The following is a 23,943-nucleotide window of genomic DNA, read 5'->3' on the forward strand; positions in this document are numbered from 1 at the left end:
AAAAGAATAATTGCCTTTCAATGACCACTCTCAACATGTAGCCACCTACGTCTCATGGTGAATTATTGGATGTTTCGAGGTAAAAGAAAAATAAAAAGTTTAAGGTTTTGTGCTCATTGCAGAGGTCTAAGGAAGTGACTTAAGATGTGCTAAAGGTCTGAGGGCTTGATGGAAGGTATGTGAAAAATAACATTCAAAGATGCTGCAATGTGATGGAAAAACTTCAAAAACTCAAGGTTTCACCCCAGTAAAGGGCATTCTGACCAGCTATTGATCTAGCCTTGGTAAAGCAATTCTATTGTTATTGTCACAGCCTCAAGATTGTAAATTTCCTCCAGTGGTTTTCTAAATAGAGACTTAAAAGTGTTTCTCATTGTGCTAAAAACACCTCTGTCCAATCTGTCCTTTCCTCTAGAGAGAGGAAAGGGTATTCTTGCCTTTGGGGCCTCAAGATCTTTTACCCCTCTGTTTTCCTTCCTGCCAAGGAATTTCTGTCTTATTACAAATGAATGTTTTATGCTTCTACTATGTTAAGGACTTCTCTGTTTGCTGTTGTTGCCATAGCTCAAAGGCATGCGTCTCCTGTGTGCAGACACTACTTTCCTACAATGAGGATTTAAGTGCAGATTACAGTGATCTTGCTAACACCTTCCATCCCCAGCCTGTATCTGTCCCAGCAGATTCACTCATCTAACAGATACCATCCAGGAATCAACTGTGGAATTGCAGGCTGCTCCAAAATGGCCTCACCTTGCTAGCTATCCACGGGAGGTCCTGCATAACTACAAGCAAAAGTTGCTGGACACCAGTCCCTGGTATTAGGCCGGGTAGCCAACGAGGCTGCTCCTGTCTCTTCAGGTTGGGTTGGCAAACCAAATGCTTCTGAGTCTGCCACAAGCCTGCCACTGCCTGATTCCACTCCCACTCACCACCATCCCGGACCACCAAGCTGTTCCTCCCTACCCTCAGCTGTGAAGCAGCTACAGAAGAGACCAGTCACAGCCCATCACCAACAGAGGTTGGAATGTTAGGCCCCAGTATGTATACCCAGAAATAACTCAAGCCTAACTGTAGAAGGATTCCAGGACGTTGGATAAAGCCAGGGTTCTTCCGGGACTTGTGAAACAAATTCCCACCTGCCAAAGGGTGTCATTTCCCTTTCCTCTGGAAAAGGGGGACTTCTGGTTCCCTATTTACGTGTATCTGTGGCAGTCATCAGCATATGAAAGTCTATGTTAGCCTCCAGGTGCCTAAAGTCCCTATTCACAAATACAATATACAATTCAAAGTTCCTAGATAGTCTCCTGGCCCTTCTCACACCTCATCTTTCCTAGTCCTCCTGCTATTCTAGCTCTCAGGGTGGCAACACTTTGCCACTCTGTCCCCATTATCTCCTCTACTGGGTCTCTCTAACTTCCTTTCCCTGGCAGATAGCCCTGGCCAATCCAATCTGCTTCTTACTCTCTCTCTGCTCTAAACTCTTTCAGAGCACTCTGAATATGCTCTTTCTCCTATCCACAATAAAAATCTCCCACTTAACCATGGAGTGGTTACCTTGGTGGTTTCTTTACTGTGCCCCTTACATAAACCTTTCTTTTACAATTCTCAGAAATACAACAAAACAAATTGCACATGTTTGACATTTACAACGTAATGTAACATTACAACAATGTAATGTAATCTGGACTATCTATAAGATGGCCGCCTGGCTTCAGTTATCATTACGGTAAAATGGAATTATCAAACAAATACTAAAAACGGGACGGGAGTGTTCGACCTACCAAAACCTTTGAGTTATTTTTCCTACCTACAGGTTGCTTAAGCTGACCCATTTACCTAAAAACAAGAAGTAGACTCCATTGACGTTTCCTTTCTAGAGGTTATAAATTTTGATATTTAAAGTATCACGTTTGCTTACTGCCTCCAGAAAGCAGTGATGGGAAATAGTAAGATGTTCTTTTGGAAAGTGGAAGACAGCACCCTTGTTCCTCCTCACGGTATCCTAGCTGGTCATTTACTCCATTCAGACCAAATGTATTAAAACAACAGCCCCCCCCCCCACTAAAAGCCACATTCCCCAGGAAACAAAAGGTCTGCTGCTATGTCGGCCTAGTGCTGTCTTCTAAGTGGTCGGCATCTTCGAGGGAGTGTCAGTTTCTCCATCTAAGTGATGTTCAGCCTTGATAGACTCAGGTCCTGAAAACCTGAACTTGGTGGCACATTCTGAACAGGTGAGCTGGCTTTCTCTTATACCCTTCCTCAGCTTTTGCAAAGGCAGGAATTTTGGTCTTCTAACATTACCAAATTTACAACATATTATAAAAGAAAAAAAAAATCAAAGAAATAGAAATGTCTTTATTTTCAAGCCTGTTCTTCCTAAGGTCATTTCTCCTATTATTCTCAATACATTTTGATAGTTTTGTATTTTCATGTAATTTAGTTTTGCTATAAGGTGATCCCATGTTGGCAGATACGGGAGAGAAGAGGATACAGAACCCCTCCTTCTGACTTCCTCCCTATTTCTGCACATGTAGATATACTCATATGTGTGTATTGTTTTCTCATGTTGTTTATAGATGTTATTTTTTTCATTTGGGTTATAATAGTATGATTTTGCAAATAGGCTTAACTGTACTCTGCTGAGTTTATAGTTTCTGAGATGTTGTATTCTCTTGAATGCATAGTACTCCACTCCTTGCCTGCACCTTTAACCTATTAACCTACCCTATAAGGATAGTCAATTCTGTTATTCTCATTCCTTTTGCTATAACTAAACATATGTAAATTCCTTTCATATATGCAAATATAAGACATTCATGACAGCTAGACTGACAATACTCACTGATTTTTAAATGTTAATTTAGTTTTCAGAGTAGTTCAGACTGGCACACCTCGTTAATCTCTGTAAGGTGCCAAAAGTGGGCAGTATGTCTGTTGAATCCATCGTATATGCTAAACCCTTGAGAAAATGGACTAATTTTCCTGTCTTATTCTTTATGTTGTCTGACTTATGAATATGAGAAATTTTAGAAGCACTGGCCAACTGCTAAATGTGGTCCTGGCCCCAGTCTTCTCCTGCATCTTCTAGCCTGTGAAAGTCATCCATGCCACAAGCACATCCTTTATCTGTTAGGATACACTTACCTTCTATGACTAGAACCACTGGACATAGATAAAAAGACAATTGCAAATGGTGTGAAAACTGTGTGACCTTGACTCCCTGCTTTCCTCCCATTCATTTCTTTTTTGTATCTCTAGTATGCACAGTTTTAAAACCGTGGATGACTTTCATAGGTCAGAAGATGCAGGAGAAGACTGGGGGCCAGTACTGAATTTAGCGGTTAGCCAGTGTCAGTCAACATAAAGAATGAGATAGGAAAACTAGTCTGTTTTCTCAAGGGTTTAGCATGTAGGATGGATACAACAGATACTTAGCACCTTACAGAGATTAAGGAGGTATGCCAGTCTGAACTACTCTGAAAACTAAATTAATATTTAAAAATCGGTGGGTATTGTCAATCTCCCTGCCACACATTTGTCTTACATTTGCATATATGAAAGGATTTTACATATATTTGTTATAGCAAAAGGAATGGGAATAACAGAATTGACTCTCCTTATGGGGTAGGTTAAATACCAAGGAGCAGTGATAGCAAGAAGGGATGGGAATCTATTGCACGGCAAGACCACTTTTAACCCCTGTTTCTCTTTTGCTTTAAACCATTCTGTTTATTAAAAGAACCCCTCATTATTCTAGGATTAATTTGGGAAAGCAAACCAAAATAAAAATGATAGTCTTTGGTGTCCCTGGACTACTGAAGAGCTGGAGAGCTGACAAGAAATGCAAGTACTCTTAAAGATCTTTCCAAGAGTATCGCGTGCTGCTTTGAGGAAAGCTCACTAACTTGCACCTGACTACTTCATAATTATGACAGTAATTTTAAAATAGAGGGGAGCATTGTTCAGTCTGTGAAGCAGGAATTTATGAGACAAAAAAGGGAGAAATGACAGAAAATGATAGATGCCTTGAGTTTTGGAAGGAGTCACCTTCAAATACCATTTAGGAAAACTCAGTTCCAGGCACACAACTGCTGCATTGCGTTTAAACAAACAAATGGGGTTCCTGAAAGACCTCATCTTTCAAAGTTAAAATATGGACTCCCCCACTTTAAAAGGTGTAGCAAAGCTTTGAGACAGAGCAGGTAAAGGTAGCCAGAGTCAATTCACCTTACCCTTAAATAGAGTTTTTGAAAAACAGCACTTTGAGAGTCTCTCAGTGGATGCCTCCATTCTTCAGGTTTTTTGCCTTCCTGCAGCCAGGAAGTTTATTCTGCCTCACAGAGGAAATGGTGTTTGGATGAAGGGGAGATGTCTATCTACTTTGAGACCCCTTTGTGCCCAATGTAACATTGGGACTAGCAAAACAAATGAAAGAAAAAGAGAGAAATCGAGAGAAGACAGCAGAGAGACTTAAAAATGGCAAAGTACTCCTTGCCTAGAATTCATCCCACACCCTTAGCAGCTTGGAGACCCTGGACTTTCGGGAAGTGAAGGCAGTAGGCAGAAGGTATCTATGAGTGTAGGGCATGAACTATGGTCTCAACACCGATTCAACACACAATGTCCTGCCTCTCATTATTGTCAGATTCCACTGCCTAGACACTATGTTAAAGACTCAGAACGTCCATCTGGAAATTTCAAACTCTGGACTGCTGCCTCTCACAGGAAACATGTTCTTGTAAACTGAAATGTGATAGTGTGCATGTACATGGGTGCGTGTGCGTGTGCAGAATTATTCCATCCTTGTATAAATCACAAGAGCTTTTAGGGGAGGCAGAAGCAGGTGGATCTGAGTTCAAGGCCAGCCTGGTCTACAAAGTGAGTTCCAGGACAGTCAGGGCTACCCAAAGAAACCCTGTCTCAAAAATTCAAAAAGAAAAGAAAAGAAATTGCTTCCTTAGTCAAAGGTGATGCAATAGGAAATCTTTAAGATACATTGACTCTCTAGTTTTCTCAGCCCAATTTATAATAGGACAGAAAAAGCAGATGATTCAGACTTCTCTCTCTCTCTCTCTCTCTCTCTCTCTCTCTCTCTCTCTCTCTCTCTCCCTCTCTCTCTCTCTCTAACACAAACACTAGCAAACAATGGAACTTTTTTGTTCCATGGAGCTAGGTGGTCCAATTTTTTTCAGAGATGGAGGATATTTTAAAAGGGTAAAGTTTACATTAAATAAATGAAGATAGCATTTAAAATTATAAAATATATACTGGAAACTACTGTATAGTGTGTATGTTAATTTTTCTAAAAACACTGCAAGATAAATAGTATTTTCTTCTCCTTGACAGGGAGGGCACAGAGGCTCCCAACAGCAAACCACCTTACTCTTTTTATGTCACTTGTTTCTTGGAGGTATTTTTCATCAAAACCCCAGACAGTCAACATCCTATTAAAGTGTTCCTTTAATAAATTGTATACTATTCTAAAACTTGGGTATCATTTGCAATAATAAAAACCAACCAGTCCTCTAGAGAAGGGAAAATAAACTACAGACATCTGAAAACAGACTTCTCTGCTCTCTAAAAGCAAACCAAAACACCAAAATCTGTCACAAAAAAATGAGAAGTAGTGTTAGAGGGAAATATCTCTCTTTGAATTACTGTTTTAGATGTCATGATACAGGAAGGAAATGTAGGATGGATGGATGATTTTCATGGTTGAAGAGAGTGACCTATTTTCTGTCTGACAGGAAAACTATCCCAAGCAAACAGCTAGAAGGAAAATGATTACTGTGGGTGTGGAAATACAGGGACTGTTATACAATTTATAGTCAAGAACATTGCTTAAACATTTCTCCACTTCTTGACAACTATAAAATTTTGGAAAGATTATCTAGCAATGCCTATGTATGTGTAAAGTAGAGATGGCACAATCTTTCTGAGCTTATACGTTTGTGATGAGATTCAAGTGATATACATATATAAATATATCACATACATTATGCGTATCATTACATACATGTAATTATATGTAATTTGAATCATGTACATATTTGTAGCAATGGACACCCAAATGAATTTGCAGGTAATAAAGTAGTATTTAAATATAAGCTACCATGCTTGTTACAAAGAACAAAATCATTTGAAGTAGAATTAAGGAGAATATAATTTAATTCTGCTCTCTCTAGTCTTGTTGGACGCAAAATGATTTGAAATGTGATAGACATGGTAGTTTCCACGAAAGTGTGAAGAATTATTTATTAAACAAATCAACTCCACCCAAAACAGATGTTCTTAGACTTCAACTATATGTGCAGCACTTGTCTTACTTGTAGGTGTAATGATTTAACATACTTGAAGTATGCAGTAGAATTGTGGGATGTACATCCTTTCATATTCCAAAGCATCCCGGCCTTTAGTAGGATGCAATATCTATTTTATTTCATACACTGCCCAAGGGATTTGAAAGAACACCCAAACTGAAAGAAAATAGTTTACCCAGAGTGGGTACTCACTACAGAACCACCTCCAAGACAGTTCATTTGAGTTACAGGGTTTTAGTCAACATATCAAGTTTTGTCTGACATAGTTGCTTAAGTATATGAGTTATTTCTTATTTATGAAGACAAGGTTAGATTTTGCACCCCTGTGAGCCCCTGAGTGTCACAAAATGACAGAATCCATGAGCTCATCAGTGACTGGAACATAATCTCATCATTGATGACTCTAGAGACAATAGATCAGTCACCCCCATCATTTTCCTTAGAGCCATTGACTTTTCTTACCTTGTATGACACAGTTCGAGTTGCCTAAGCACCTAGCAAGCAATACTCCCTGATACAGGGCTTGTAGAACTGACAATGAATAAAAAGCCTGGGTAATAACTTGCTTTGCCCCACTGTGGCATTTACTGTTTTTACTGTTTGGATCGCTATTTGATTTCATTTGATTTTGGTGTGAAGGACACTGATTTGGAATTCAGAAACACATAAAATATTCTTTCAACTTGTGACATTCTGACTGCTGCATTATTTTTCAAGAATAAATTATTCTTATGAGGTAAATTCAATTAGTCTTGTACACTTTTCAAATGATCTTAGTTTATCCCTTAGATTGTTGGAAGAAACTAATTTACTTTTATTTTGCTTCCCATAGCAATATGACACACATTGTGAGCATTCTGCTGACTGTAGCTGTGCTCCAGAACACTGTGACTGGACACATATCCCATAGTCAAAAGAACAGAGACGTGTGACTACAGATGATGAGAAATGAAAAGTAAGGTAAGTTTCCTTGCTTGACAACTTCTCCATTAAGCTCTTGATTTCTTTTCTTTTATTCATTTTACAAATAGGTATTGAACACTTAGTATTTCCTAGGCACCACTCTGGGGATCTAAATATAACAATAGGCAAAAAAAATTATCCGTAATTTTTTTCTACTGATAGAAATAAGTAAATAAAATATATAGTGTCTGATAGTAATTCCAATGAGAAAAAATAATGGCATATACCAGAAGAATAAGGTAAATTTTAGATAGAATAGCCAAAGATGGCCTTCATAATATTAGAGTCAACGTGTGAAAGAAGAACACGTAGAAAGGAAGTAGATATCTGGGAGAACATAGTGGGCAGAAGGAGCCACCAGGGCAAATGTCATGAGATACAGCTCATCATGTCCTCAGAAGACAGGCAAAGGGGGACAATGGTTGTATAATCAATGATTGAAGGAAAGTGGGTGAGAGTGAAGATGTGAACATGATCCTTGGAGAAGAGAATATAGATCTGGGGGTCTTAGGAGTCAAATAATGGGTGTGGAAATGGATGAACATTCTTACAGGGATTATCATCTATGGCCTGGGAGCTAGAGTGCTCCCAGGACTAGTAATGTGTAACCTAAGGCTTAGAGGTCAGTGGCCTTGAAGGGGGTTGGTTGGCTTTGGTCTCAAGTGTTGTAGACTCTACAGAGGAAAATGTGGTTAAGAAGAGGATCTGAGAAGACACAAGGACAGCTTCCCCTGCCCCCCCCACCCGAGATACTGTAATATTTTCAGTGATAGAGAGTCCATTGAGCCTTCTGAAAGGCAGTGATTTCAGGGGAGGACCAGAGAGGAGACTAGAGATATAACAGATTCTGCCAATGAGTTTAAAGGGCAGAGAACCTGGGGGAATGATTTTAGGGTTTAGAAAGGGGGGAAAGACAGGAAAGTGAATCTTGCTCTCACCCTGTCTGCTACCCACATTCTCCCTGTGTGAGGTGTATTTGTCCCTTTTCCAACCCAGCCTTTCTATTTCCTTTACTCATCTTTACAGATTTCCTCGGTTAATCCTAACACCTCCTGCCATGTTTTCATTATTCATTTTCTTCCCTGTTGTTCATTTCTCTGAATCTTCTTTCTATCTTCCCCTTTAAATGACCCCCTTCTTTCCTCCGCCATTTTTCTCTCTTACTTGATGGCTTCTCTTCGGTCACGGGAATCATCTACACAGTGGTTCGATGCCAGGGTATTTGGACAGCCTCTCAGTCCTTGCAGAGAACGGCCTTCCACTTGACAATTGCTCGTAGTTCTGTCTCTACCCTGTGCTTACCTGCACTTTGACAGGTTCCATCCAGTGCTCCAAAGTGTCAGTAGTCACATTCTCTGGTAGTATCACAGGGTCACTAGGGGGAATTACACATGATGGGGAGCACACTGCACCTGAAGGAATTGAAAGTTATAACAGAGACATGACTTTCCCAGATCACAGTCTTTTCCAGTGCTCGCTTTCTATACTACAGGCCATAACATCACGTTAGTTACAGACAGGACTGACATCCACCGCCTGTGTACCTGTATGTATGTAAGGTGACCAAGAGCCACTGTGGCAACTTAACTCTTTGCCTTTCCCTATGTGAGACTTCCTCTGCCTGGTACAATATATCCTGTTCTTAGGAATCAATGTCTCACTGAGCCATTCAACCATGTAGAGATCAATTTCTGGCTTACCAGATCCCCATATTCTCAAATCAGGGCTCTTGCTTGTGAAATTCTGATGCTTTTAAACATATTTGATATTATTCTGATCTCCCAGGAACTTTTTATTGCAGCTGTGATCTTGGAGCTTAAATATCTATGGAGTGGGAGTGGGGGATGTAGGGTAGTGATCATTACATTTCCTCCCAGCCTAGCCTAGCCTCTCAATTGACACACATTATTATGTGCACAACCAGGAAACCTATTCAAGTAAAGGAGGAAACATTCAAAACCAGAAGCAGAGATTTTGGTCTCTCAAAGGAAAATCTTGTTCTGTTTGTTTACATGGACAATCCAAGCACCTCCTCAAAGCCTATTCAAATAAAACTCTTTTGGGTTTTCTCTGTTTCCTCGTACACAAATATATTATCTCTAGCCCTCTTATCAATTCTCATGGTCTATATGTCTGTCTATTGGTAAATAATATATTTTTAAATTACATTACTTGTAGGTGCCTATATATGTGTGCATGTGTGTGTGTGCGTGTGCGTGTGTATGTGTGTGTGTGTGTGTGTGTGTGTGTGTGTAATATTTTATGTAGAAATCAGTTTTCAGAGAATCTGTTCATGAAACACCGTTAAACCAGGCCTGAGTATAAGACATCAAGGCACAAATACTTGGAACACAGGGAAGAATCCATTCCGAAATGACTGAGGTTTCCAATTAATTCGTAATATGCATAATTATATTGCATGGAAAATTTCAAGCCTGTGTAATTCAGAATTTAGACTCAGTCTCATAAGGTTTCACACAAATTTCAATGTTTCTACAAGGGTAGGGCCAGTTTGGGTAAAGTCGAGTCAGCTTTACTCCAAGTCAGTTCCGGTCCTAAACAATTTTAACTACAATTACTTAAATCAGCGCTTGCCCACAGATTCTGGAACCCAGTCCTCTGGAGAGAAAGACTAAAGAACAGCACAAGTGAGAAAAACTGAAGAACACAAGTGAGTGTCATCCCAAGTAATCCTTTCTGCAACAACAGAGGCAATATGGGAGCCCCGCACCACACAGGAGGAGCCTGACATCATGTCAGTGTAGCTGTTCAGGTGTATATTTTCTTTCAGAGCTACAAATCCAGTCACTCTGGGTCCCAAAGCAAAGTGGGTAACATGAACAGGTCTCCGTTCTTACCAATCCCATGTCCCTGTCCACACTTGTACTCCACAGAATTCAGCTCGGAAGTGGGTGGTGGGCATTCTCCTTGCAAGTTTTCACACAACTTGAATTCCTGGGTCCACAACCCCTCTTTCGTGCAGATGATGGGAATCTAGAATATCAAAGATACAGAACACCGCTATTGTTATTTTGTTAATTTCATTGTAGGAGGGGGAAAGGGAAACTTGGGCTATATGATGATTAGAACAATAAGTAGAGTTAGAAATGGCAAAGAGAGAAGAAAGAGAAGGAAGAGAAGGAAAGGAAGGAAGGGAAAGAGGGAGTGAAGAAGGAAGGATGGAAGGAAGGGAGGAAGGAAGGAAGGAAGGAAGGAAAGAAGGAAGGAAGGAAGGAAGGAAGGAAGGAAGGACAAACAGGGAATTCAAGACAAGCTTTGCTTCCATGAGAAAGAATCATAACAAGTTTTCCTTGGGTCTGAGGATATAATACACTACTGACCAGAGCTGTGTATTCTACGCTGTTTTGTGAAATTTTCCCCAAATAGAGTTGCTATGCCCTGATTCATACATATTATCACATTAATGTTGCTTGTGGGAAATGCTGAATTTTTCCCAAGGCATGTTTTGTGTAGTGAAAGTAATTAATAATTTTCCTAAAGGTATGTCATTGCTTCACTACTGAAATACACACATTTCTGCTGCTTTTAATTCTGCTTGAAGTCTATTCCCTTTCTCCATGTCTGTTGCCTGGTGTAATAGTCAAACTGCACTTTAATATGCTTTGTTCAACAACTTGTGTTTTTGTTTGGGACTTTGTTCTACTGTCAAAAATAAAATGAAATAAATCTACAACTCCTCCTAGGTAGGTCAGCGCATGCATGAGAGTTGACCGCACGGCCAGATCTTGATCCTAGGCTAGTTTGAAATGAACCCTGGTACCCTACTCACTGGTTTCTTTCCCTTATCTCAGAAAACTGAAATTGGAGAAGAATGCTCCAAAACACTAACACTATTAGGAACTCTCTATGGAATAATATCAGTGCTTCTCATTACCGCCCGGCTGCATGAAAACCTGCTTGCTGGATTTTTAAGTTCACTTCTCAGAAATGTCATGACCCTGGTCGTAGAGGTGAGAGCGCAGTCTCAAGCAAATGAAGCTCACAGAGTCTTCCTTACCCTTTCTGTTTCCTGGTTACAGTTGAGCACACACTGGCTGTCCAGCTTGAAGCCGTTAGTACATTCATACATGCCTTCAAAAACAGGAGGAGGAGGCTCACACACCACGGGGACACAGCTCCCTTGTTCCCAGGTTCCGTCATCCAGGCATTGGATCTTCAGGAACTTGCTAATAAGACAGGAAACCAAACAGCCCGTAAGAAAAGACTGTATCCTCAGAAATGGGTGGCAAACATTAGCAAACCAGGCCAGCGACATGGCTCAGAGGGTAAAGGTGCCAAGCCTGATGACCTGAGTGAATCCTTGGAACCTACGAGCTGGAAGGAGAGAACTGACTTTCAAAGTTCCTTCATACATGTCATGTCATATGTATGGGAACACACACGCACACACACACACGCACACACACACACCAAAATATATGAAATAAAAAGGGAGGGTAGTAGGTTCTATTTAGCCAAATTTCCTAATGTGGCTCATAAAATTAAAACACCTTTATTGTAGTTAGCAGTGCAAGGAGGTCTTGTATATTTAACTTGCTACTCCCAAGAGAGTAGGTAACTGCATCAACTGGACTGTTTATGGGCAAAGTCTCACAGATAAGGACATTGGGAGATGTCATATAGTTGAGAGTATAGCACAGTTGTCACATACTCCAGGAATGAATCAGGTATAACTTGAACATCACCAGATCTGTGGTATTATATTTGCTGAAGTTGTTAACAACCATTACATCCTTGAGGAGAAAGAGTTATTGTTCTGAAACAGAGGTTCACCTGACCTTCAAAGGAGCTAGCTCTGTTTTCTTTGTGTATGCATTCGTTTTTTTTTTTTTTTCCCTCCTTGGAATAGGTTCCTACCTTTCACCAGATCCTTGAGAAGGTATGAGTCAATACTGTCCTAGGAGAACTGTCTCTCCATCTCAGGCCCAGACATGGCCCCCGACCAGAGACTGGACTTAAGATGGATGGGAGTCAGATGCACCAGGGTTCTTGTTACTGCAAATTCCACTCCACTCCCCTCTGACTCACTGCAGTCAGAAGGTGCTTTCCAGTTTGGCTGTTTTAACATATCCACTTCTGATTCACAAAACTCGTGGCTGCAGATAAGCTTGCAATTCAAAATATAAACAATCTTTTGGTCAGTGGCTCTCCTCACCATGCAGATGGTGGCTTTAAACTGCTATGTTCTTTCTTTCCTTTGGGATGTGTGTGTGTGTCAGAGAGAGAGAGAGAGAAAGAGAGAGAGAGAGAGAGAGAGAGAGAGAGAGAGAGAGAGAGAGAGAGAGAGAGAGACTGTGTTTTGAGACAGGGTCTCATATACCCAATCCAAGCTGGCCTCAGATAAGGTTGAAGTGCACTTAACTCCTAGGTCCTCTGACCAACACTTTCCAGCTGCTTGGGATTATAGACTTGTGCTATATGTCCAAAACATTAAAATGACATTTTCTAGTGACGTGATCTCATTTTAACATTAAGATACATACACCATTCCATATATGCGTTTAACTAGCAATCACACCAGGCCTTCCTGTGTGCTTGCAATATTCTTCCATTTTTTTTTAATCAAAGAAACATGGATTACTCTGTTATACAAATGTCGAAATTATTTTTTTTCCTCTGGAAACTTAGCGAGTTTAGCAGCTGTGTCATTTCTTGTTTTCAATTTCTAGGAACCAGCATATAACTGATATGAAAGCTAAATAAGTGTTTGATTTTGAAATCACTGAATAACTTCAGATACATTGCAAGTCATATGACAAACAAATCAACTCATCATAACTCTCAGAGTAAAACTATACATTTATTTCCCCTTATAGATTAAAAAAAAAAACCCACTCTGTGGTGCTAAGTTCTCCTTTTCTGAGACCTCAAATCACAGGATGCATTTGTTTTCAAACAATTTGAGTAACATATTTGAATAATGTCTCCTTAGAAGGTGACATGCTATACATGGATCACCCTAGCATACTTTAGGTGTGTTCATTGTGGAACTCTATGCAAAAGAACGATCATGGTCTGTACTATTTAGTGTGTGGATTCTTTCTTACAAAGATGATACTTAAAGATGGCTTCCAAAAGTGTTCTCTGGTAAAGGGTTTGCAGTTCACTTTACTGTAATGAGCCTCCTGCATATACCCTTTTAAATTCATTTTTTTAAAACTTTCCCCCTTACCCTGTAGAGGTTAAATCCCGCAGAGGAATCCCTTCTTCCTCCTACCTTTCACAGTTGAGACCCTTCCCATGTCTCTGTTGAGCTGACATTTCTCAAGTGTAGAGAGCCAGCAATACCAGTGTCACCAAGAGGGAAGCCAGATTGCTCAATCACTCCTTGTATGTAAGTGTGATTAGGAAGGAAAACCCATGTTTGGCTAGGATGACAGTGTTTTTACTTCATGTGGTATTTTTCTCTGAATTGGTTAAAATAGTTCAACCATGGAAACAGTCTCCCCACTCCCTGCCCAGAGTGAGGAACCATTTAAGAATGTGGAGTTCATGCATTTCCTTGCCAGTTTAATAACCTCAGAGGTGAGTGTAGACAGATTAAACTTGGATGGAGAAGACAAAGTCTGGGTGTTTGGGGTTGTACCCCCACAGTGTGACGAACCAGCAGCAGCACAAAGAGGGCGGCTGGTAGCAAGAGAAACTGCACAGTTAGACAGAGGTCCCTGGACTAGCTGTGTGTGTGTGAGGGAAAGTGAGCAAGCCCCATTCCCTCTGCCATCGGGTCCTTTCATAAGAGTTCCTACATTTCTCCCAGACTCATAAATTCTCCTTTATCATGTTGTCTTTTCCTTCGAATGACTTAATTCCTTTTCTGGTTGCACTTGATGAAAAGCAAGGAGGAAGAGTTTGACCAGCAGTTCAGAGGAATGAGGTCTATCTAGCAAGGCAGGGAAGGCAAGGACAGGCAACCAACACTGTGGAGCGGGAGGCTGTTTGCTCACTTTGCCAAAGATCAGGAAGCAGAGAAAGGGGGATTCAGACACTCAGCTGGCTTTCCTTTTCCTCTTTTTATTCAGTCCCAGCCTCTACCCCATTGAATGGTGCCAGTCACATCCAGGGAGTGTCTTTTCCTCAGTCCTTTCCTCAGTTAAGTGCCTCTGAAAATACTCATTTATTCAGATGTATGCAGATCTGTACCTCATTAATGCCCTATGTGTTTCTTACTGTAAGTAATGAATGCCAGTTGTTTAAGTCACTCAGTCTACAGAACTGTTATTGCAACTCTCTAGACCAAGGCACATCAGTGACATGATCTTGATCGTTATGTCACAGACTGAGCTTTCACTCTTACAGGATTATTCATGTAAAAAAATGGCTTTTCCCCTCTTGGTCCACTTCCTTCGGATAATATGTATAGATCAGGACCCAGTAGACTCTTTGAAGTCATGGTGTGAGTAGATTTCATTTCAAGGAATGATAGCAGTAGGCACTGAACCAATCTGTACAGACAGATCCTTCCCAAGAGTACAAGACTTCTTTGAAAGCTCATTCTACTATATTTTGCATAACACATTCCACATTCTGTATTCTCTTCATTATAGTGGAGTAAGGGAAGTTGAAAGTATTTCCTTTTATAGGAAATTGAAACTGGTGACCAAGTAGGTGACTTTCTCAATGTCATTTGGTAAAGAAGCCACCAGCTAAAGGTGGACTAGAGACTGAGGTTCTCAAGATACAATACCACATCCTAACCATTAGACAAATGGGTTTCCAGTGAAATCTGTATTCTTACCAGAATCAAGTAAGAGTTAATTTGCAAATCTAGATTATCAGGCATACTGAACCAAATCAGCAATTGACCTAAGACAGTTTCTTCCTTTTCTCCCTGCTTTTACTCTTTGTTTCTGTCCCTGTTGTTCCTACAGTGTTTTGGGATCAAACCCAGAGCCTTCTATATTTCTATTGTTGAACTAGATCTCTGAGTCTTGGATTGTATAGATTTTTCATTTTAGTTTGTCCATATTTTTTATATTCAACAAGGTTGGCAAACTCCTATAGTTTCTTTTCCTTCCCATACTAGTAAAAGTAAGCCATAAATACAGGGAAAATAGAATGGGATCATCTACCTAATAAGCCTGCAACCATTCCATCTGGTCTCTGCTGAGCATCCAGCTTTTTGGCAAGGGTTGTTAGCCGGGTGATCTTGCTTTCTAATTCCTTACTTTGTAAATGGCATCATGAGGAGCTGGGGTTAGGGTAAGGTTTGTATTTATTTTCTTTTTAACTTCTCCAGACAAATCACTGCAATTTCCAAGTTGAGAGGTGACTTTTTCCAATTTCCAGAGCTCGTGGTACCCACCTACTGTTGAAAACCCAGCTGTGCCTTTTCTCCTCCTTACATCCCTGCCAGCAGTAAAGACCTTGTAATCAAAACTTGGCTGCACGTTTGATTGATGTTGCTCGAGGCACACACGAGTCTACCCCATTTTTCTATCACCACTGAAAGCTTGTCAAAAGTCATATTTATGTTCCCTTGGAGAAAAATAAGAATATGGTTTCTGGGTCCAAGAGAATTATCATGTCTTTGCCAACCAAGGGCATCTGGTGTCTACAGTGGGGAGTACTTCATAAAAATAACATTAACAGAAAAAGATATTGAAGAATGAAGAACACGTCTTTTGTAGAAGAATTCTTATCAATATAACTTTACCCTCAAACCCTACCTACATGATACAAACTATTATTCCTTAGTTCTTGGTTTCCACAATTCTGCCTGTACTCCCCCTCAGACATCTTCAGCATAGTGAATGACATCACCATCTAACTCGTCACTCCAACCTGAAGCCCAGGAGACTTTGTAGATTACACTCACTCAATCTTCCATTTCCCCCAATCCCATCTGGTCTCATGCAATCCATTAGTAAGCCCAGTGACTTCCTCCTTGCAGGTATTCCTGGAGCTTGTCCCAGGATCTCAGCATCTCTGTAGCCACAAATTTTCAAAGCCACTCACTTACATTCCAGCTAGATGTTCCACTTCCCTGTACCCTTTCATACCCAGCTAGATGTTCTACTTCCCTGTACCCTTTCATACCCAGCTAGATGTTCTACTTCCCTGTACCCTTTCATATCCAGCTATCAAGTATCAAGTAGTGGAAATTTTCATAAAAAAATGAATAAATTGCATGTAACATTTCCTTTGTGGAACATTTCATTTGTTTCTGGTTGCAAAATAAAATATTGAAATTCATTAAAGTCCAAATTCTTCATATTAGCCTTCAAGGTCGTGTATTATATGACTCCATTTTCTTTTATACCATTCATGACTAATCATGTTTTTAAGTGTACTTTACACACTCTGAGATGAGATTACAGGTGCAGGACCAGATCTTCCCTGCCACAGGAACCGTTCTTCCTGCTTATAATAGTGTTGACTAGACCCATCTCTTTCTTTCTATCTGTTAACATGTTCTTATCACCAAGAGAACCCTCTGTCACCATTGCATCTTATTAAGATAGCATCTTTCTCACCTTCACAGACTGCATGCTCTGCAATTATCGTGTTATTTCTTCTATTTGTTTGTTGTTTTTCTTGCCTGTTTATTACCTGGGCCTTGTACCATATTTTCAGTAACTGGCATTGTTTCTGTTTCACATTAGGTATCAATAGATTTTTGTTCAGTGGATGTATAAGGACTTACTTGCTGTATTACACAGGTGAAGGTACTGAGATAACCTTGTACTAATTCCCTTATTATAGTATGGAAGTACCTGTAATCATGCAAAGAATCAGAAAAGAGAGCTAATTCCTCGCTTGTGTATTTTCCATTGTCCTGTGCCAAATATAAAATGCAAGAGGGGCAATTACATCATTTCTTTTATACAGATAAATAACCTGGAATATTGATTGGTTAAGTTTTAGCATGACACATGTTTGGTTTCTGAACTGAATTACATGAACTAGATTCTCTCTTCAGAATACTCTGCGTCCTTACTACCCACAGCATGCTATCTAGAACAGCAGAATTAGAATTTGAATCTGAGAACATGTTAGTAATAAATCCAAGACTACATCCCAGACTGAATCAATAAGAATCTAATTTTAAAAAGAATCTAATTTAAAGTTTTCTAAGATATTCCAAGGCATTTTAAAGTTGGAGAAGGGAAGATCTAGGCTACTTTAAGAGCTCTTCTACCCCGCCCCAAAGAAAACCATCAGCACTTCCAAACTCCACATCAGTTTTCATTTTAACAAACTGCAGGCCTGGCTTCTCAAGCCAATATCCTAAAAGGGGAGCAGGCAGACTTTAGTTGTGACTAGCCATCAGCTGATCATAGTTGCTCTGCACTGTGTAACATCAGATGTCTGTCCCAAATAAGAAATGGAATCAGCAGTATCATCCACTTAGATAAATTGGTGTTGGCAAGCGTTTCTTTTCTGAATAAGAAACAAACAAAAGTGTCCCTTATAAAAGATTCCCAGGTAGAGTGGAGCCTCTGTCAGTATAAAGGGCCTGATAATGCCTATATGTATGTGAACTGTTTATTCTGTGTCAATGACTATCCCATGCTTCTGCCTTTGGACATTCTGCTTGTAAAAACTTAGGTCCCCAGGCTGGCAGGTACAGAAGCATCCTCTCCCTAGGAGTGACTTCTTCTGACGTAAGATCCCTTCTCCATCCTTTTTTAATTGATTATTCTCAACATTTCTTTCTCTTTTTTTCATCTTTATTAACTTGAGTATTTCTTATTTACATTTCGATTGTTATTCTCCTTCCTGGTTTCCGGGCCAACATCCCCCTAGCCCTTCCCCCTCCCCTTCTCTATCCCATCCTCTCCCCATTACCGCCCTCTCCCCAACAATCACGTTCACTGGGGGTTCAGTCTTGGCAGGACCAAAGGCTTCCCCTTCCACTGGTGTTCTTACTAGGGTATTCATTGCTACCTATGCAGTTGGAGTCCAGGGTGAGTCCATGTATAGTCTTTGGGTAGTGGCTTAGTCCCTGGAAGCTCTGGTTCGTTGGCATTGTTGTTCATATGAGGTCTCAAGTCCCATCAAGCTCTTTCAGTCCTTTCTAAGATTCCTTCAAAGGGGGTCCCGTTCTCATGGTAGTGGTTTAATGATGGCATTTGCCTATGTATTTGCTGTATTCTGGCTATTCGCAACGTTTCTAAACGTTGAGTTCAACTTAATCTCTTTTGTTATATCGCTGGCCCATTCTTCATCTGATAGAATTTTTCATATAGAATATACTTGTGTTACTTCCCCAAACCTGAGATGTCTCATGCAATTTAAATGTAGATGCACACAATAATTACAGTTATTCAGCTTCTTAATATCCGTTCCCATTGGTGTATATTTGAAAAATTGGAAGGGCAAGGATTAAGTGGACCAGGCGCAAGGAAACATTTAGTAGGAACCTCTGGTCTTTGCCATTTTCCCTCATCTAACTATATATCTACTTCCACCTCCATTGGGCAATTTTAATACAACACACACACACACACACACACACACACACACACACACACACAAACAAGCACACATGCACACATGCACAAACACATGCATGCATGCATTTGTTACATTGGGTTCCACAGCTTGGAAGATAAATACAAGTATAGCAATAATACGTATAATATACTGATACTAATTTAGAGGAGCCCTAGCTTAGTCACTGTTTTGTTGCTGTGAAGAGATATTTTCAGGAAAAATTAAAAGCTTACTTTCAGGAAAGATTAAAAACTGTATGACCATGGCAACTCTTATACCAGGAAGCTTTTAGTTGGTAACTTGCCAACAGTTCCAGGGACTTAGTCCATTATCATCATTGTAGGGAGAATGGGAGCTCGGCAGCAAGCAGATGGGCACTGGAGCAGTGTCTGAGACCTTTACAGTCTAACTGGTCCTCAGGCAGTGAAGGGGAGAGAGAGAGAGAGAGAGAGAGAGAGAGAGAGAGAGAGAGAGAGAGAGAGAGAGAGAGAGAGACAGAGAGACAGAGAGACAGAGAGAGAGGAGAGAGGAGAGAGGAGAGAGGAGAAGAGAGGCAGACAGAGACAAAGTGGCAGAGACAAAGAAAGAGACTGAAACAAAGAGACAGAGAGACTGGGCTTTGTGTGAACTTTTAAAACTTCAAAATCCATTCTCCAGTGACACACTTCCTCCAACAAGGTCACACATCCTAATCCTGCTAATTCTATCAGAGTTCCACTCCCTGGAGAGTAAGCATTCAAATATATGAGTTTATGGGGTCATTCTTATTCAAACTAGCAGTCCTAAGAGGGAACTACCAGGAGACCTGAAGTATTTAAGGAAAGGAGTACTTTGAAGTGAGTTGGCTTGGTAGAGAATGAGAAGGGTGGGTAGGCTAAAGGAACATGCATGGAAGATCCAAGAGGTACTGAAGAATAGAATTTATAACTGCTAATTTACTAAACCAGAATAATTCCCAACAACAATATACAAACATTTCTCCTTATGCCCACAGATAAGTGGAGTCTTCACCCCTCATCACGGAAACTTCTCTTTGCAACAGATGTAAACCTCTATAGAATACCACAGTCAACCAAAATGAAGAATTGTAGAGTCTAATCCCCCACACCTAAGTCTTAGGGAACACTGCAAAAAAGGGAGGGCTAGGGTGATGAAAAATTGTCAGAGGCAGAGGATCAGGAAATCTGCTGTGAGAACACATTTTCTAGTAATGACAGAAGCTCTATCCACAAAGGCTAACCAATATGACTGCTAAGTTGTGAGCTGGAGAAAGGGAATCAACGACAATGCCATGGATGGAGAGAAGTCCAGGAGGTGTCAATCCTCCATAAAGAACTAAAGGCAATGGAAAAAGACTGGGTGTGGGAAAGGCAGTCCTCTCCAGGCAAAAACACATTGATTAGTTGCCCAGTGCCAAATGGTCAGCCCTGAGACGTATACAGGTAGCATTATAGGATTATAGGGACTGAACAAGTTCTATTCGTATTGTGTGTGTGTGTGTGTGTGTGTGTGTGTACGAGATACAGATAAACATTTTTCCCTTTTTCCTCCAAAACAGGGAGGAGTCACTTAATGGGCAAAGCCTGGAGGACAAAATTACTTTCAGGAAAGATTAAAAACTGTGTGTACAAACTTTTATCCAGACCTAGTATCTTTATAGCTCTGCTTCTGTCCGCCTATCAGTCTAACTCCAGACAGGGGTTAACAGTAAGTACTCACACGTACTTTTGGTACATGCTCACATCTTTGCCTGGGCGTTGACCTAATGAACCACTTTCTGCCACTGTTGCTCCTTCAGAAAGCTACCATCCCGTGGCTAGAAGCCATAGCACCAATAAGATCTGATCCCACTAATGTGTGATTAGAGCATCTAGGGAGGCATAGGCATCCCTGCATTGGAAAGTGCACAGAGAAGCCTACTCATGCTGTTTTCCTTGACATCATGCCTTGATATGGATGAGAAGAAAAAATGCTAGTTAACCCCTTCAGTGCCAGAGATCCCTATGTAAAAAAGCAAGAGCTGGACATTACGGTCACAGTGACCTTCAGGACCTATTTAGTGGCTGTACTGGAAGATCATTATCCATAAGAACAGCAGTATGGGTCAGAACAGAGGCTGTGGCACCACATGACTATTGCTAAAACTGCAGCTTGGGCTCTTAATAAGCTTCTGGCTTGAAATAAATTACTTTACCTCCCCCCTCTTGTTCTCAGTTTTCCTATTTGAAAAAATGGAGACGAACAGACATTCCTCACAAAATTATAAGAAACCGTGTAACGCGATGAATAGTATCGGCTCACTAAGTGGTGAAATGATTAGCAAGTCCTGATGACCTAAGTGTGTGTATATGTGTGGGATATTAACAGTGTACTCAGTATTCTAGCCATACTTAATTCTTCATATTACTGACCCACCCAAAATCTCCCAAGGGACCATTCATGAATCAGTCTGCCCTGCCCTGACCCCATTGTTAAAGAACAAGGCAAGGTCACTACCAAAATGTTCATCCACCCAGCTAAAGTCAGAGCAAACTGAGCCAGAAATGGTCAGGGACAAGCCAAGGGCAGATGAGAAACAACACTGGGCTACGAAGTTGCTTGTTGCTGAAAATCTTTCGACTTTATCCATTAAAAGTAACCATTGTTTATAGTTCATTCTTTTTATTAATAGAGAAATTGGCGGTTGATACAGAACTAAAAATTTTACAGTAAGATGCTCGATTGCTAAGGCCTGGAGGTCACAGGGACATTTATGAGTTCAGCAAGTGTTGTTCTAAGTAAAGGCCTGTGTGCTAACTGCCAGCCCTGTAAAGCTTGAGCAGGAGTTGGCCCGTGTCCAGGTGTGTTTTTGAGTGGCCAAAGCTTGCCACAGAGGTTCAGTCACTTTGAAGCCCAAAGAAGCTGTAATAAATTAGTTTAAGGCTCAGATGATACTACAAAGGCAAGAGAATTGAGGATTCCAAGGATAAACTTTGAATGTATTTACTATAAACACTAATTATAAAACCAGACAGAGTCTTAATGGAAAGAAAACAAATTCCTATTTCTTACAGATGCGTGAGTGTACATAGAGATTACAGTGTTGTTCTTACATGGACAAGTTACAGATAAAACACACACACATGTACACACACACACACACACACACTCAATTATAACCAGTTATGACCTATTCATGTGTGTACACAATGTTATGACATACGGTTTAAATACCAGATAGATTGTTGCTTTTAAAAGTTATAAATCCGATATATTTAAGGGAGTTAATTGTTGTATCACCTCATGTTCGCAGTTTATTAGGCAAGCCTTCCTATCCCATCCCATAGTAGAAAAAAATTAGTTGAAACTCAAGCTATTGTTCAGAAAGATGTAGAGTCAAATAAAACTCAAGGTAAGACCCCCACGACATGCCCTGGTTCTTCCTCCAGGCCAGACGGACATTACATGTCTATGTTAAGTTTGAATTTGAACCAACTCTCGATGGCTACTTTATTTCCACTTACTTTCTCACACATATAATGTTATTGTTTCACAGTCCACTTTCATGTCAGCTCGGTAAAGTGGAATGATATGTAGCCCTGCAGAAAAGGCTCTGATTAAGGAAGGGAAGTGTATATATTTAGTTCAACAAATTTTGTTTCGGTGTGTGTTTCTTTTAGAGAGAGAAAAATGTACCTTCCCTCCAACTGGCTACTGTCTCTTGAATGACAATTCCAGTCTTTTTGGTTTGTAGGCTGTTTATGGGATATAAAAACTGAAGAAGGAAGGTAATGGCCAGTGATAAAAGACTATATTTGAGATTATTTCTTTCTAAAAGATAGCAATCCCACTTAACACTCCAGCAGGGTGTCTTCCTCAGCAACAGTTACTGTGTTAGGAGAATCTGGGATGTAGGTGTGTTGGCGATGACAATGATGATGATAGTGAAGATGACCATCATCATAGTAGCAGTAATGATAGTGGTGATGGCAGTGGTCATGATAGCAACCACAGTGTTAGGGGGTTGGGGATGATGGTGGTAATGATGATGGTGATGGTCGTGATGATGGAGGTGATGGTGGTGATGTGGTGATGATGATGATGGTGGGTGATGGTGGTGGTGATGAGGGTGGTGGTGGTGATAAAGGTGGTGGTGGTGATGAGGGTGGTGGTGGTGATGGTGGTAGTGATGGCGATGGTGGTGGGGATCGTGGTGGCGATGGAGGTGGTGGTAGTGGTGGTGATGAGGGTGGTAGTGGTGGTGGTGATGAGGGTGGTAGTGGTGGTGGTGATGAGGGTGGTGGTGGTGGTGGAGATGAGGGTGGTGATGGTGGTGGTAATAGTGATGATGATTATAAACAACAGAAGATATTACTGAGCCAAGAAAATATAATCAGAAATTGTGTCAGGTTTTTTTTGTGCATAATCATTTAATCTTTACCACACTTGCCAATGTTTCTATTGTCTCTAGCTCGTGAATTAGAATAGTGACAGTTTAGTCTAGCAATAGTAGAGGAATAACTTGTTTGGGTCAAAGAGCTAATAAGCAAGAGGAATTGCCACTTGAGTTTAAATGTTACCAGCCCTACACTCTGTGAATTAACTACTGAGCCACGAGATAAAACTTGACTACAGAAACATGGTTTAGTAGTTTTGAGTCAATGATATTTAGCACTACTTTTAGGATTCTCTCAATTCTATAAATCTAAAAAGGAAAAAAGAATCCTAGTATTCTGTTTTCAAATGACTCAATTCAATCCTGTGAATAGATATAAGCTTCAGCTGTTTATTCAGACTAAGTTCTCTGGAAATTACTATAAGATTATTCCAAGTACTCCCTAGTAAATTCAAGTTGTACAGTATTTTTGTTTATAATAATCATTGGATTTTTGATGTAACAAAATTTTGCATTACTTTTCTCAATGGTAGTATAGCAATGATGTAGCCCCTTTCATTTATTTTATTGACACAGGACATGATATAAACTTTTAGTATTAGAAACAACTTAACAGTTTATTTTTCAAATGTGGATAAAGAGGCCAGAAAAATGAATTTTTTTCTCATGAAAAAAGTGTTATTAGTCCACAGCATAGCCTTTGGTGCTAGGATGGCTTTAATCTCAATGAGGCCAGTTTTTGGTAGAATGATCACAAGTAACACCCAACTTTGAGTCTGTTTCCTCATATATTATAACATATAATAATAATATATAATCTATATAGCA

The 23,943-nt window shown here is 40.2% G+C and overlaps 1 protein-coding gene across 1 annotated transcript in view; it reads right to left on the bottom strand.

The window, feature by feature from the left end:
* Positions 1-23,943, bottom strand: part of Pappa2 (pappalysin 2) — a 253,101-nt gene that overhangs the window by 44,861 nt on the left and 184,297 nt on the right. Inside the window, exons 17-19 of the mRNA XM_032915633.1 lie at positions 11,302-11,470; positions 10,142-10,277; positions 8,586-8,695 (exon numbers count right to left, since the gene is read on the bottom strand). Of these exons, the coding sequence (XP_032771524.1) occupies positions 8,586-8,695; positions 10,142-10,277; positions 11,302-11,470 (415 nt within the window). The remainder of the gene's footprint in view (positions 1-8,585; positions 8,696-10,141; positions 10,278-11,301; positions 11,471-23,943) is intronic.

Source organism: Rattus rattus, chromosome 10 (assembly GCF_011064425.1).
Source record: "Rattus rattus isolate New Zealand chromosome 10, Rrattus_CSIRO_v1, whole genome shotgun sequence".
Taxonomy (NCBI): Eukaryota; Metazoa; Chordata; class Mammalia; order Rodentia; family Muridae; genus Rattus; species Rattus rattus.